Source organism: Oncorhynchus tshawytscha, linkage group LG20 (assembly GCF_018296145.1).
Source record: "Oncorhynchus tshawytscha isolate Ot180627B linkage group LG20, Otsh_v2.0, whole genome shotgun sequence".
Taxonomy (NCBI): Eukaryota; Metazoa; Chordata; class Actinopteri; order Salmoniformes; family Salmonidae; genus Oncorhynchus; species Oncorhynchus tshawytscha.
In genome coordinates this window covers 8,693,767-8,710,557 of record NC_056448.1, presented here as the reverse complement: position 1 = coordinate 8,710,557, position 16,791 = coordinate 8,693,767, and the positions used below count along the sequence as shown (strand labels likewise).

General features: G+C 42.0%; 1 protein-coding gene across 2 annotated transcripts in view; it reads left to right on the top strand.

Annotated features, from left to right (window-relative positions):
* Positions 1–15,838, top strand: part of LOC112219633 (M-phase phosphoprotein 9) — a 29,730-nt gene extending 13,892 nt beyond the window's left edge. The window contains exons 9-23 of one of the 2 annotated variants that reach the window (XM_024381064.2): positions 785–1,254; positions 2,001–2,150; positions 2,235–2,322; positions 2,398–2,613; positions 2,916–2,963; positions 3,076–3,140; positions 4,691–4,792; positions 4,939–5,163; positions 5,272–5,402; positions 5,907–6,209; positions 6,292–6,412; positions 6,602–6,675; positions 9,717–9,910; positions 11,623–11,691; positions 14,029–15,838. In XM_024381064.2, coding sequence (XP_024236832.1) covers positions 785–1,254; positions 2,001–2,150; positions 2,235–2,322; positions 2,398–2,613; positions 2,916–2,963; positions 3,076–3,140; positions 4,691–4,792; positions 4,939–5,163; positions 5,272–5,402; positions 5,907–6,209; positions 6,292–6,412; positions 6,602–6,675; positions 9,717–9,910; positions 11,623–11,691; positions 14,029–14,130 — 2,358 coding nt within the window. In that variant the 3' untranslated portion in view covers positions 14,131–15,838. Of the gene's footprint in view, positions 1–784; positions 1,255–2,000; positions 2,151–2,234; positions 2,323–2,397; positions 2,614–2,915; positions 2,964–3,075; positions 3,141–4,690; positions 4,793–4,938; positions 5,164–5,271; positions 5,448–5,906; positions 6,210–6,291; positions 6,413–6,601; positions 6,676–9,716; positions 9,911–11,622; positions 11,692–14,028 lie in introns of both variants that reach the window. The other variant, XM_024381063.2, reaches the window with a different exon arrangement.
* The last annotated feature ends 953 nt before the right edge of the window (positions 15,839–16,791 follow it).

Genomic DNA, 16,791 nt, shown 5'->3' with positions numbered 1-16,791 from the left:
CTTGAATGTTTGCGCCAGCAGTGGCATGAAGTCACCCAACATCAATGTGAAAGACTGGTGGAGAGCATGCCAAGACACATGAAAGCTGTGATTGAAAATCAGGGTTATTCCTCCAGATATTGATTTCTGAATTCTTCCTAAGTTAAAACATTAGTATTGTGTTGTCTAAAAAAGAATATGAACTTGTTTTCTTCGAGGTCTGCATCTTTTTTTGTTATTTTGACCAGTTGTCATTTTCTGCAAATAAATGCTCTTATTGACAATATTTTTATTTGGAATTTGGGAGAAATGTTGTCAGTAGTTTAGTTTATAGAATAAAACAAAAATGTTAATTTTACCCAAACACATACCTATAAATAGTAAAACCAGAGAAACTCATAATTTTGCAGTGGTCTTTTACATTTTTTCCAGAATTGTATAATTATTTTAGTTTTTTTGTTTCACAAAACAATTTAGTTAACAGGGATCTTGATCCAGGAGTAGATTTGAATGTCTCTTCTGTACCCAAGAAGCTTGATCTTGACATTTAGTAAACCAAATTCATAGCTGGAGCCCTGAGCTGGATATAATTAATTTGACATATCTTACTTTTCTTATAGTTATACTTGCAGTTATAAGCAGTGACATAGCACGTGCCCTGGCAGCCCCCACAAGGTGGGGGTGTCCCCAACTCACAGTATTGAAATTCATACTGTCGGTATTTCAAAATACCCCGGTATACAATATAAACAATATATTGTCTAACACACACAGACACCTGTTCTAACCCTTCTCTTTGTTCTAGGTGTTAACTCTAGATCCCACTATTCAGCTCCGTCAATCAGATCGAACCTCCGGGTTCACCTCGCCCTCCCACTTCAGCAGCCCCTCCTACCCCACCCAGCCGCAGCTCTACCCCCGCGTTGACACCCCCGTCAGCCCAGACAGCATGGCCGAGGGCAGTGCCAACCCCGGGGACACAGACTGCGCCTCCAGCCTCTCCGCCATTGCACCTACCCTAGCCAGAGTGGCCTCTCCTCGGATAAAACCAGCCCCGTCGCACCCCTCTACCTCCAAGCCCTTGATGCTCCCCAGCAGCCAGCAACGCAAGGCCTTAGTCACTCAGGCCAGCGAGGAGGAGGGGAGTCACACACACACCAGCACCCTGAAGCAACTGGCTGTGTCTGGGAGGCAGACGCACTCTCACACACACTCCCGGAGCGGCCCTCGTATGGAGAAAGCGGCGTCACTGGAAGACCCTGTGATCGTCTCTCTGTGAGTGGCCAGATGGCTGGTTATGTTTTTATAGATTGGGTCACACAGGGGCGTCATGCAGTCCACACATCTGAGGGGCACAAAGTCCCTGAGGATAGCTGAGAGGTCGACAAATTGTATTTTTCATAAATTTGAAAATTTTTGTTCTGCAATCTAGAGCCATAATTATACTTACTTCTACGTTTAAAAAAAAGTTTCGTTTTCTGCATATCTAAGCATACTTCTTGAGCTGTGTGTATTGGTGGTTATTTTTTATGACTAAAATCTGGGTAAAAGATTGAAAGGAGTGTGTCTTTTTCAGTACATTTAGTAATTGCTCGCTTTTCTAAAGTCTACCAACCTTGCCAGCAGGCATGCTAGCTAAGATATAGTAGCTAGCTTGTCTAACTAACTTGATTGCCTGAAATGGCTTCTTGGCAGCTGGTGATGTGATTGGGAACCTATCTGGGCTAGCTAAAGCCAACTTCATAAAATTGCTATATATTACTGTAGACCACTGTAGTATTACATAGAACCAACAAATTAAACCCTTTTTTTTAATTCTGGGAAATCAGAGGGGGCACATGCCCCTGTGCCCCCTATGGGCATGACACCTCTGGGGCCACACTAATATTATTTAGGGCATAAATCAGAGGAACAAGTAGTAGAATAACTAAGGTAATTGATACATAATGAGTACTACTAATCTTCTTTCTCCTCCCATTCCTCCTCTTTTTCCTTCTTTCTATTCTCCCCTCTTTCTCCAGGCTGAGAGAGAAGCTGAGGGAGAAACACACTCGTCATGTTGCTGATCTGAAGGCTTACTACGAGGCAGAGATCAAAGTCCTCCGGGACAAACTGGACCTGAGAGACTTGCCTCACGACCTGGAGCAGAGCAACCACACACTCAGACAGAGGTAGTGGTGGAGAGTGTGGGTGGGTGTGTTTGGTGGAAGGTTGGTGTGTGTGTGAGATCTAAGTCGTGGATGTTGTATTACCAGGTGTGCTCAGCTAGAGCGAGCTCTATCTGAAGCAAGCAGCCGTATCCAGGAGCTGGAGAACAAGAACACCATCCTAGAGAAACAACTGGTAGGATACTGTTATACCCTTAGAGGTGTGTCTGTGTGTGTGTTTGTGTGTGACGAGCTCTGCTGTCTCTTTCAGGCTGACTGGCCAGAGCGCTACAACACAGCCTGCTCCACGGCAACGTCCCTGCAGCAGCGATTGGACGAAAGCAGGCAGTCAGGCAGGGAGAAGGACTCCTCGGCCGGCCGCCTCAGGACCCGGGTCCGGCAGCTAGAGGAGGCTTTGGAGAACGCCTGCAGAGAAACGCAAGATAAGGAGGCCAGGAGGGAGAGGGAGTACAAGATGCTGCAGGACGTGAGTTCTGATGTTATACCAGACTAGCTAAGTAAACCAACTGAAATCTCTGGTCTCTGACCCTCTGGGAAAGACTACTTTCTAGGTGTTGTAGTTTGGGAGATGTCCTACAGAACATCTGGAGAACAGTACCTCTACGTCTCTTACACCAGTCTCTTATTTGAGCAGCTCTTTCAGTACCCGCTGGATGTGTGCAAGGGACCTTGTAATAAGCTAGTTGGCTGTAGCACAAAGGTTTAATAGACACACTCCGGTGTGTGTGGTCATGATGACTCAGGGGTTGTGTGTTTTTGTCTCCCTAGCTTCTGGGAGAGTATGACTCTCTGAAGAAAGACCACGGGGGGGTTAAGGTAACGGAACTATTCTATTAGTATAATCTATTGTCCTTTTCGGTGTTATTCCACCTCAAGAATAACAGGTGACACATTGTTCTGGTTCTAACCTTTTGTTCTCTATCAACAGGACAACCTGGTGTCTACAGAGAACAAGCTGTTTGATGCCAACGAGCAGGTTTCTGAACTAAAAAGGTAACATCAAGCATCCAACACCAAGACCTGAAAACCAACATCTACAAGGTAGATATGCTAGATAAATCATAACTAGACCTGGGTTAAAAAATAGCCCTATTTGAGTATTTTCAAATAACGTGGTCGAAAATCTAGTTCTATTTGAAGGTGTTTTCAAATACAAGCGTCTTGTGTATTTGAGTATTTTCAAATAGATGCCAATACTTTCCAAGTGTATTTCCAAACACATTCCAATATTCAACTACTTGTATTTTCAAAGAGAAAATGTGAAGATATTTACTTCGAAATGTCTTTGTCATGATCAGACCTGGGTTCAAATACTATTTGGGGTATTTCAATTACTTTCAGAGTTATGTAATTTGTCCAAATCGGACATCCAGTTGTTGAGTGTTTTTGACACCTCCAGTGTTACCAGAGTGACCACATTTTTTGGGGTGATTTTATATTTAGAATTGTCAGAACATCCACAAACAGGACAGTCACAACAAACACAGTCAACACCACACAAGGAGCTCCAGCCCATGATTTTAAAAAAGAAAATATAATTGAATGTACGGATTTGGTCAAGCCTCCTACCCATCTCCCACCAGCAGCCCGTAGCCATCCTCTCAAACAGCAAAGATGGTCAAAAGGAGGAGCAGGAGGAGAAGAAAGGCCGTATCCACAATGTACATCAGAGTAGAAAATGTGTCGTAAGTGCTGAGAATAGAGACTTCACTCCTACTCTTATGGCTCAAAATAAAAGCTATGCATGAAGCCTCTTTAGTCTTAAATTCCAGTTCCACCTAGTCGACAGATATTTAGGAGAGCTCATGAGCTGTCTTAACCTGTTAAGTTACCAGAAAGGGTTTTTAACAATGGAGAAATGCAGTGAGTCAGTGGTTCCCATGCCACAAGCAATTGCTTTGGTGGTGTTAAAATGTTTTGATATTTTTATATGATCACTCCATAAATAATCTGGACCTACATGCAACAGTATCTCTTGCGCTTTTCAAAATGATTTCACATGTAGCCTATATTTTATATGACATGCCTAAATACTTAGAACCACGAGGCTAATAAATAAACATGTTGTTCTTTTTGATTATTGAATTACCTACAGTGCCTTCAGAAAGTATTCGAACCCCTTGACTTAATTCCACAGTTTGTTGTTACAGCCTGAGATTTAAAAGGATTTAATAGATTTTCTTTGCACAGCCATCTACAGACGATAACCCTGTGTGACAGTCTTAAAATGATCCTAAAACCTCTGAGCTGGGAGCTTTTGTTGTCGTCTTAAAACAGCTTTTAACATGATTCCTAGGACATTTTCCCTGATGTTTTGTGGATACGGGCCAAGAGTGACAGATTGAAGAATCCCTTTTGACTGAGAGAGGAGTTATTCTCTTTTGGTGTGACTATCTATTTTGGCAAACAAAGAATAGATGTATCATGTGCCAGCTTTTCTTTATCCGTGTGTTTTGTCCCAGCACCGGTGGCAATCCTGTAATTGACATGTCTCGATCACCCACACTCTCTTTCCTGTATCTGTCTGTGGCCCGCCTCCTCAGGGTGGTCTGTAAGCTGGAGAGCCAGGTGAATCAGCTGGAGCATGAGAACCAGACCAGGAGTCGCCAGGCTGTCCACAACCACACACAGCCTTCTGGAGCTGGGTATGGTCTCCTCTCCTCCACGTATGCATACATGTTGTGCTTCCGTTAGGTCCCAAAGCAGGTCTGACCTATAGCCGTTATTATTTTTTAACCCTCTCCTGTCTCTCTGACTGACTGTAGCTGTTGTTACTGTTATCCCTCTCCAGTCTGTACCACCATCCGGACCTGTTGCTTTCGCCCAGCAAACACCCTTGGCAACCAGAATCCACCTATAGAATTTCTCCTTGCCCTCAAACCGACCAATCACACAGCACCAGGAAGTCTCCCGGTCCTCAAACTGACCAATCGCAGAGTTACAGGATGTCCCCTTGCCCTCAAACTGACCAATCAGGCAGCTCGGGCCACTTTACAGACCACACTGGCAGCAGGAGGTATGGTTGCAGTGTTAACTTTGGAATACCTCCTTTTAATCCCCTTGATTTAACCCTGATTAAAAATCGGACCAGTTTAACTCACCCGGGTCCTGTTTTGTCCTGTAGGTGTTTGTCCCCTCCAGAGCATGAGCAGGAAAGGGGTGAGGTTGTGAGGGAGACTCGGGGGCCTCTGACCCCACTGATGAGGGCCCTGATAGAGCTGGATGAGACCAGAACCACTGAGGACCGGGCCCCCTGTAAGACCAGCCACAGTACCTCTGACTCACTCTCACTGGCCTCCAGTAAGACACACTCCTCATCCCACAGTAGGCCCTCCGCTTACTCACCAACTCATTCTCTTCACTCCGTCCTCAGCACGGTGCTGGAACAGTATAGCATAACTCAGTCATTGGCTCCAGTCATAAAGTTGGAGGTTGTATTCTCCCCTCAGCCTTTTGGATATGTTTTTTTTAGTTCATCTGAAACCAGCATTTTAAGCTTTTCTGTCGTGTGAAAATTGAGTGATTTTTGCAAACTAACATGATCTTGTCAGTTCTAAGAAAGTTCTCTAAAAGCTAGAGGACGTGTTTGATTCTCTAGTCTACTCTGAAGTCTTTTGATTGTTAGTCTGTTTTTGAGCTATATACTTTAACTTATGTGATGATGCTGTGGTGGTGTTTGTTGAGATGCAAGACAGATTTCCCCGAAGGGGACACGATTATTATTAACTAGCTGTCTCTATGTATCTGTCTGTGTTGCAGGGCTGGGCAGCCGGAGGCCCACTGTTGGCTTCGTAGAGAGAAACCACAGAGAACCACCAACACAGGACAGGGGCGGGACTGGACAGGAGAGTGGTGTGTCCGGATCTGAAAGAGGCATGGTCTGTCTGAATGGAGGCAGGGATGGACCTCCCCAGGGTGTGGATTCTCCTGGAAGGGCTGCGTCTGGGACATTCAGGGGAGTGTGTCTGCTGAGAGCCCAGAGAAGTCTGTCTCCAGAAGGCCACAGGTCCTCCTCTCTGCCCCCCCGCGCCCAGAGGGCCACCTTCCCCCCTACCACACCCAGTGCGTCATGTCATTTTCACTGCTATTTCCTTGTGTAGTTCATTGTGTAGGGTTTTTGAACTTATCTAGTGTTATGTTCTAGCTAAGAGAGAGACCCTGATGACGCCTCAGTCGGCTAAATCCAGCCCCAAACGCTGTCCTACAGAGAACTACTCCACTGCCTTTGGCAACCCACCACCACGACAACAGCAGCTACACAACAGGTACGGGTTAAGTACCCCTGGACGACAGGACCGGTCCTAAGCTGAATCTGTGCACCCTTGATTTGTTTTCATCCTGTTCCTTACAGGTGTGTCTTCTCCAGCTATTGTCTCATTATTCCTGACACATTTTCCCTACCGTGTTTGATATGTTTTAGCCTCAGAGTTAAGGTTTGTGATTGTCCGTTTCAGGTTTGACGTGGCATCAGACCAGAGACACCACTCCTTCCACAACTCCAGCCCCAAGAAGAGACTGTTTTCAGAAGGTAAAAGAAGCAATGTTTTACACTCTTGACACCTGGTTAGTGTGTTCAGTGGAATACAGTGGCTTGCGAAAGTATTCACCCCCCTTGGCATTTTTCCTATTTTGTTGCTTTACAACCTGGAATTAGAATAGATTTTTTGAAGATACAAAATATTTTTGTGTGAAACAAACAAGAAGTAACTTGAGCGTGCATAACAATTCACTCCCCCCCCCCAAAGTCAATACTTTGTAGAGCCACCTTTTGCAGCAGTAAGTCTCTTGGGGTATGTCTCAATAAGCTTGGCACATCTAGCCACTGGGATTTTTGCCCATTCTTCAAGTCAAAACTGCTCCAGCTCCTTCAAATTGGATGGGTTCCGCTAGTGTACAGCGATCTTTAAGTCATACTACAAATTCTCAGTTGGATTGAGGTCTGGGCTTTGACTAGGCCATTCCAAGACATTTAAATTAGAGGTAGACTGATTATGATTTTCAACACCGAAACCAATTATTGGAGGACCAAAAAAAGACGATGCTGATTTGTTTATTTCTTATTCTTTTTTTATTGTAATTTTGTTTCTTTTTTATATATATATATTTGTAATAATGGCAATTACAACAATACCAAATGAACACTTATTTTAACTTCTATAATACATAAATAAAAATCTATTTATTCTCAAATAAATAATGAAACATGTTCAATTGGGTTTAAATAATGCAAAAACACAGTGTTGGAGAAGAAAGTAAAAGTGCAATATGTGCCATGTAAAAAAGCTAACGTTTAAGTTCCTTGCTCGGAACATGAGAACATATGAAAGCTGGTGGTTCCTTTTAACATGAGTGTTCAATATTCCCAGTTAAGAAGTTTTAGGTTGTAGTTATTATAGGACTATTTCTCTCTATACCATTTGTTTCATATACCTTTGACTATTGGATGTTCTTATAGGCACGATAGTATTGCCAGCCTAATCTCGGGAGTTGATAATAGGCTTGAGGTCGTAAACAGCGCTGTGCATCCCAGCATTGCTAAGAGCTGCTGTTTGAATGAATGCTTACGAGCCTGTTGCTGCCTACCACCACTCAGTTAGTTATAATAAACACACAGACATACGGGCCTTAGTTTCCGGATTTTACCATATTAATTACCTATCATTTCGAAAACAAAACGTTTATTCTTTCAGTGAAATACGGAGCCGTTTTGTATTTTATCGAAGGGGTGGCATCCATAAGTCTAAATGTTGCGGTTACATTGTACAACCTTCAATGTTATGTAAAATTCTGGCAAATTAATTACGGTCTTTGTTCGGAAGAAATAGTCTTCACACAGTTCGCAACGAGCCAGGCGGCCCAAACTGCTGCATATACCCTGACTCTGCTTGCATAGAACGCCAGAGAAGCGACAATTTCCCTAGTTAATATTGCCTGCTAACGTGAATTTCTTTTAACTAAATATGCAGGTTTAAAAAAAAAAAAAAATGCTTGTGTATTGATTTTAAGAAAGGCATTGATGATTATGGTTAGGTACATTGGTGCAACTACAGAGCTTTTTTCGCGAATGCGTTTGTTAAATAATCATTTGTTTGGCGAAGTAGGCTGTGATTTGATGATAAATTAAAAGGCACCACATTTGATTATTTGCAATGCAGGACAAGCTAGTTAAACTAGTAATATTATCAATCATGTGTAGTTAACTAGTGATTATGTTAAGATTGATTGTTTTTTATAAGATACATTTAATGCTAGCTAGCAACTTACCTTGGTTCCTTGCTGCACTGACGTGTAACAGGTGGTCAGCCTCCTCGTGGAGTGCAATGTAATCGGCGTCCACACATGCTGATGTGCTGATTGTTATGACAACTTGAAATCGGCCGACCTCTAATTTAAATGTTTCCCCTTAAACCACTCAAATGTTGTTTTAGCAGTATGCTTAGACTCATTGTCCTGCTGGAAGATGAACCTCTGTCCCAGTCTCAAATCTCTTGAAGACTGAAACAGGTTTCCCTCAAGACTTTCCCTGTATTTAACGCCATCCATCATTCCTTCAATTCTGAACAGTTTCTCAGTCCCTGCCGGTTAAAGCATCCCGACAGCATGATGCTGCCACCACCATGCTTCACTGTGGGGATGATATTCTCGGGGTGGTGATAGGTGTTGGGTTTGCACCAGACATAGTTTTCCTTGATGGCCAAAAAGCTCAATTTTAGTCTCATCTGACCAGAGTACCTCCTTCCATATGTTTGGGAAGTCTCCCTCATGCCTTTTGGCAAACACCAAACGTGTTTGCTTATTTTTTTCTTTAAGCAAGGGCTTTTTCCGGTCTATTCTTCCGTAAAGCCCAGCTCTGTGGAGTGTACGGCTTAGAGTGGTTCTATGGACAGATACTCCAATCTCCGCTGTGAAGCTTTGCAGCTCCTTCAGGGTTATCTTTGGTCTCTTTCTTGCCTCTCTGATTAATGCCCTCCTTGCCTGGTCTGTAAGTTTTGGTGGGTAGCCCTCTTGGCAGGTTTGTTGTGGTGCCATATTCTTTCCATTTTTGAATAATGAATTTAATGGTGCTCCGTGGGATGTTCAAAGTTTCTGATATTTTTTATAATCCAACCCTGATCTGTACTTCTCCACAACTTTGTCCCTGACCTGTTTGGAGAGCTCCTTGGTCTTCATGGTGCTGCTTGCTTGGTGGTGCCCCTTGCTTAGTTGTGTTGCAGACTCTGGGGCCTTTCAGAACAGGCATATATCTACTGAGATCATGTGACAGATCATGTGACACTTAGATTGCACACAAGTGGACTTGATTTAACTAATTATGTGACTTCTGAAGGTAATTGGTTGCACCAGATCTTATTTAAGGGCTTCATAGCAAAGGGGGTGAATACATATGCATGCACCACTTTTCCGTTTTGTATTTTATTTATTTATTTATTTGAAACAAGTAATTTTTAAACTTCACTTCACTAATCCAAATAAAAATCCATTTAAATTACACGTTGTAATGCAACAAAATAGGAAAAATGCCAAGGGGGACACTACTACCGTCTCTCTCTTGCCCTCTCTCTCCTCCAGCCACTCAGCGGTCATCTGGTGGTTCAGTTGAGTCATCGGGCAGTGTTGAGCCCCAGGAGGGGGTGTGTGGGCTGGGCTGGGAGGAGCAGGGGGCTGGGGGGTTAGGCTCAGACCTCCAGGACCCCGGGACAGACCTCCACTCTCTGGCCGACGCTGAGAGGCTGTTTGACGAGCTCACTATGGAGAAACAACAGGTGAGACAGACTGTTACAAGGCTTTTGTTATTAATCTAGACCCTCACAATAGAGAGGACATTCCGCTCACTAGCGATGTACAATATCAACAAGACCAAGCATAAAATGCCTTTTTACCCATACCTAAACCCCTAGCCAGAGACAGCCAGTCGATCTGTAAAGATTGCATGACCATAAGCAATGTAATGGAATTGGCCTACCAGACCATTATTAGCATATCCATCCAAACCCTTTCAAATCTACTGGGAGTTCCAAGGGACTGGGGCTAAGAGATGAGTTTGTGTTTTTATTTGCACTGCTTTAAATCAAATCATATTTTATTGGTTGCATACACACATTTAGCATGACGTTACTGAATGCATTCAACTGAAATGTGTCTTCCCCATTTAACCCAACCCCTCTGAATCAGAGGGGTGCGTGGGGCTGCCGTAATCGACATCAACGTCTTCGGCGCCCGGGGAACAGTGGGTTAACTGGGGCAGAACGACAGCTTTTTACCTTGTCAGCTCAGGGATTCGATCCAGCAACCTGCAACCTTTCAGTTACTGGCCCAAAGCTCTAACCACTAGGCTACCTGCTGCCCTGCAGGTGTAGCGAAATGATTGTGTTCCTAGCTCCAACAGTGCAGTTATATCTAACAATTCACAACAATACACACAAATCTAAAAGTACAACTATGGAATAAAGAAATATATAATATTAGGACAATCAATGTCAGAGTCCAGAGTATAATTATAGTGCATTCGGAAAGTATTCAGACCCCTTGACTTATTCCACATTTTGTTATGTTACAGCCTTATTCTAAAATGTATTCAATTGTTTTTTTCTCTAATCAATATACACACAATACCTCCATAATGACAAAGCAAAAACAGATTTTTAGAAATGGTTGCGAGTTTATATTGAAAATAAAACGGATAAACTTAAAAAACGTAAGTATTCAGACCCTTTCCTCAGTACTTTGTTGGAACACCTTTGGCAGCGATTGCAGCCGTCTTGGGTATGACGCGAAGTGCAAAGCTGTCGTCAAGGCAAAGGGTGGCTACTTTGAAGAATCTCCAAATATAAAATATAAAGTTTGTTGAACCCTTCTTTGGTTACGACATAATTTCATGTGTTATTTCATAGTTTTGATGTCTTCACTATTGTTCTACAATGTAGAAAATAGTACAAATAAAGAGAAACCCTGGAATGAGTAGGTGTGTCAACGTTTTACTGGTACTGTATATATATGTGTATGTGGTGGGATATATGGAGAGTATGTGGATAGAATATTTAGTATATCTTTAGGATAGTACAGTGTATAATTACAGCAATAGTTGAATAGGATTGATTTGACTAGAATATGATATGTACAAATGAAATGAGTAGGAGGCCGGCTAGTGATGGCTATTTAACAGTCTGATAGCCTTGAGATAGAAGCTGTTTTTCAATCTCTTGTGGATGGGGGCGTGCTCCCTCTGCTGTCTCCTGAAGTCCACGATCCTGCCTCTCCTGCTCTGTTATGACTGAGGGGTGCTAACTCCTTTCTCCTTCCCTTTACCCTGCAGCAGCCTTAAGTATCCTCCCGCCTCTGCCTAGGGCAACACACACAGCGCAGCGCGGCCTGCCTGCTTGGTTCATCTGATTTAATCTTAGTGCTGTGAAATTGTTGGTTAGTTTATATATTTATTTATTTATGTAATTCATTCATTTGGGTGTGTTTTGTGCAGATTGAGTCAGCGTTGAGCCGGATGCCTGGATCTGGTGGTAGGGTGAGCCTGCAGACCAGGTTAGATGAGGTAAGGTCACAGTCACACACACCAAACCATGCAGGGCCTCGTTACATATTAGTGAGGCGTGATTGGGTCTAAATTAGGGCACTGATATGAAACTTTTGGCCGACATCCGATATGCCAAAAAAAGAAACGATACAGATATTTAAAATGGTAGCGGCCTTTTAAGCATTCTAGTACAGTTAAATAGTTGAAACACTGACAACAAAGTTATTTTGTTGGCATTTACGTATGTCCCCATTACCAGTAAAACATATTCAAAACCTATTTATTTTACTTGCTGTGCTGTTTCGTTGTTAATTTGTTCAGTCTCAATCAGGATTTTATCATACATGTCAAGCAGTGAAGTTTCAGCTCTGTCTGTCCGTGGCCTCTTCTGTCATGGCTCCTCTTCCTCGGTGCGCACTGTCACTCTGTCCATTTTCATCTTGTCCAGCTGTGTCTGTAACATTTCACGTAAACCCTGTTTCTTGTCTGCATCAAAGTAGCGGTCCTAGTACCTAGCATCGAGCATGGTGGTGACACAGTAAAGAGGCTCAGAGAGAATGCCACCGAATTGCTTGTTCACAGCCTCTAGTAGAGTACTTTTCCAAGTTAACCCCACGGTCTGTGTCGGCAGTTTTGTTGAGCAGGCGTTTCAATGCCAGGACAGAGGGTATCACATCTGCTGCAGACGCAGTTGATGAGCTTATTTCTCCAGTCAGTTGTTAGAATGGCGCTAGGAGTGTGTTCACGTTTCCAAGATGTTCTCAAATGCCATTGAAATGGCAGCAGCGGTATGAGAACCAGCACATTCTTGAGCATACTGACAGACTCAGCATGCTCATGGGGCTGACATCGCTGGTCCAAATGTCAGTCGTGAAGCTAATAGCAGTAGTTCATAGATGTGCATTTCAACAATACTGTGTAACTCCAGTAGGGCAACATCCAAAAAATAGCGCCTACTTGGTAGTGTGTACCGGGGCTCAAGGTGCTCGATCAGTCGGCGAAAGCCAACATCATCCATGACAGAGAACGGTTGATTGTCAAGGGTAATGAATTCCATTATCTTGACGTTAATGGATTTTGCCTTTTGAGTTGTCTCGCTGAAATTTTCTGACTGCTCGACTTGAACTTGTTTAGTTGTTGGAAGTGCGCGCTTAGTATTTTTCTGTTTTTGTTCTGTGTAGCACTGTATTTTTCGTGGCGTCATTACATCATCTACCTACAGTTGAAGTCGGAAGTTTACATACACTTAGGTTGGCGTCATTAAAACTCGTTTTTCAACCACTTCACACATTTCTTGTTAACAAACTATAGTTTTGGCAAGTTGGTTAGGACATCTACTTTGTGCATGACACAAGTCATTTTTCCAACAATTGTTTATAGACACTAAGTTGACTGTGCCTTTAAACGGCGTGGAAAATTCCAGAAAATAGGCAAATTGACATAATTTGAGTCAATTGGAGGTGTACCTGTGGATGTTTTTCAAGGCCTACCTTCAAACTCAGTGCCTCTTTGCTTTACATCATGGGAAAATCAAAAGAAATCAACCAAGACCTCAAAATGAAATTGTAGACCTCTGCAAGTCTGGTTCATCCTTGGGAGCAATTTCCAAATGCCTGTTGGTACCATGTTCATCTGTACAAACAATAGCACACAAGCATAAACACCATGTGACCACGCAGCTGTTATACCGCACAGGAAGGAGACGTGTTTGGGTCTCCTAGAGATGAATGTACTTTGGTGCGAAAAGTGCATATCAATCCCAGAACAACAGCAAAGGACCTTCTGAAGATTCTGGAGGAAACAGGTACAAAAGTATCTATATCCACAGTGAAATGAGTCCTATGTCGACATAACCTGAAAGGCCGCTCAGCAAAGAAGAAGCCACTGCTCCAAAACCGCCATAAAAAAGCCAGACTACGGTTTGCAACTTCACATGGGGACAAAGATTGTACTTTTTGGAGAAATGTCCTCTGGTCTGGTTAAATAGAACTGAGTTTAAATGTAGTTGGCTAAGGTGTATGTAAACTTCCGACTTCAACTGTATATATAGGTGTGCACGTCAGCTTTGACTTCGGTTTTTCACATCGGCGTTAAACTAGACATCAAGCCGATGCCGATGTTTACATTTTTCGCTAATATCGTCCGATTCCGATATGCTTACCGATAGATTGTGCATCCCTAGACTAAATGTGATCTTTTCTTTTGTCATGAACGTGTTTGTTTGATGAAATGGACTCGTGTGAGGTAATTGAATAGTATAGATGGGGATATTACTTTAAAACAAAGATCTTTGTGTACCCTATGTGTGAATGTTTATGCTATTCCAGCTAAATGACTGTTTCCCCTACTCCTCAGGTGGCCTTAGAGAAGCGTCTAGAGAGCGTAAACCGTGACCTGGGTTCCATTCGCATGACCCTGAAGAGGTTCCACGTTCTACGCTCCTCTGCCAACATATAGCAATGTTTTTATTAGATGACGCCATAGGTAGGGTCTAGGGCTTTTCCTGGTCAGATCGCATGGTCAGGAAAAACTCCTGTTCCTAGTTATAGATTAATAAATATCACCGTTTTCTGTGATGTCGTTGGATAAAGAACCCTGATTGTTCTCTCTTAACTCGTCGGTTGGCATTTATTGAGATGACTCGAGCAGCTCTGCAGTGGTCACACTAGCTGGCACAGTCACAATGTCATAAAATCTGATTTAAAACCTTAACCATACTGCTCACCCTAAAGCCTAACGTTAAAGGGACATTTCAACATTTTTCAACTTCGTATTCATCGTCTGCACTACCCCAACATCAACATATATGAAATGTATGCGTTTCTATGTTTTGTAGTAAAAAATATAGAGGAAGATAAGTGTTTCCGATGACGACATCAGTGTGCATCGTGGGACTTTAACCAATTGTGAGTAGGCGTTGCCTACCAATTGTCTACTAATTGGTTGATGATGTCATTGGAAACATCTTCCTCTAGGTTTTTTAATACAAAACATAGAAATGTGCCATTTTCACATATGTTTGATGTTGAGGTGGTGCTGGAGATGATGATTATGAAGTTGAATTTTTTTTAAAAATGAAGACCAAAAAGCACATTTTTGTTTTCATACATTTTTATTATTTTGCCAAATTTGACTTTGCAGCTGGAACATCTAGCGGAAACTGTTCAGTTCTGCCTCCGGGGCAAAACTCATGACAATAAAGGTCAACCTGCTCTTAACTCTGTATCACAGATCACTTGTACATGACCCACAGTCTTTTTTACACATAAAACTCTGGGATATTTTTCTATATGTTTGGAAGAGCTCACAATTTTGAGGAGTATATTTTTAGAAATGCACAGATTTGTAAAGTCGTTAAATTTTTTAGACGTTATAAAGAGATAATATATGCTTTACTTTCCATATTCAGGTAAATTATGTCGATTTTATTTGTTTTATTTTATTTTTTATTTTTATCAGCCATCTATGGATCAATATGAATGGCAGAACATCCTAATATCCAGCAGAGACATTTACCCATCTGGAATGGTCCACTGCCATCTCCGTCTAGGTATACATTTTTATGCATCGTTTTGATATGTTTTTATTCCTCGTACACTGCATAAAATTGTATTTATTACATTTAATTGTGTTCATTACAATGTTTATTCCTGGTGCATTAAAAATATAATAATCTTGATAGCCTACAACGTTCAATAAAAAAAATCATGTTTGCCCAAGCCATTGTTTTTCCCAGTTCCATCATTACTTGAAAATCTTTTACAAAAACCTTGTATATTAGCAAATTTGAAGTTGCTTGCCTTTTTCCATTTTTATATATTTTATCTCCTTTGAACATTATTTTGTGTTAATTCTGTTGTGAAGGGAAGGATTACATCAGTACCTAACCCCCCTCTCTTCCTAGTATACTATGGACTTCCTGCAAAAATTGAAACCAGCACACATTTGAAATATTACACACAAGTACACTGCTCCACAAATGGACATTGCTTGAAGCAACGTCTTATTGTATGTAATGCATGGAATTTCTACAGTATTTACACTGTTTCAGTTTTTTTGGCCATGTAGTGTTTTTTGGCAGTTGGCGATGAATGACTTGACATGAACTTCACTGGAACTAAAATGTACTGTTCTTTCAATAAATAACGCTTACTTTATTACAACACCTGGGTCTCTGTGGGTTATCAAGACTATATACAGTGCATTCAGAAAGTATTCAGACCCTTTGACTTTTTCCACATTTTGTTACATTGCAGCCTTATTCTAAAATGGATTTAAATGATTATTTTCGCTCTCCTAAATCAATCTACACACATTAACCCATAATGACAAAATAAAAACTCTGGAGCAGGTTTTCTTCAAGAATCTCCTTTCCCTCGATCCTGACTAGTCTCCCAGTCCCTGCCGCTGAAAAACATCCCCGTAGCGTGATGCTGCCACCATGCTTCACCGTAGGGATGGTGCCAGGTTTCCTCCAGACTTGTGTGAGGGAAAGATTATGTATTTACCTAATTTATTTGATATTAATGGTTAACAATTCATATTTCACTAACAGTAAGACATTTCTTATGCTAATGTATGTGTTTTCTATGCTAATGCTAATGTCTGTGTTTTTATGGTCGCTCTAGAGCCCTGCAGCTAATCTTGGCGTATTGGCACCAGAGATGGCTTGAGCTGACAAATGAGTTAAAGACTGCATTACATAGACAATCATGTGTTTACTAGGGCTAGCTTAGGAGTAGAACAATCCCTCATTGTCTCAAAATCATCCTTGCATCTGGAAACTAAACCAGGATTGGGTTATGACGACAACAACCCTATGCAGATAATGACCGGATTAACCTAGAGTTGCTTATGATGCCCCAATCTGCATGGGATGGTTGGACCCAATCATGACTAAGAATTTTTAGTGTCAGCTTTATAGTACTTTGCAATTGTGTTAAGGTTGGGTTTCTCGGTCCAACACCCAAGGGTGTGGGGTCAACCAGCCTCATTATTGCAATAATTGATCGATATTGAATAAAGATGATTGTTTGAAGAAATGACAGTCTCTCACTTGATTAGAATATTCCACGACATGAGACGCTTGGCATTCAAGAGTTCAATCTTGGTTTCGTC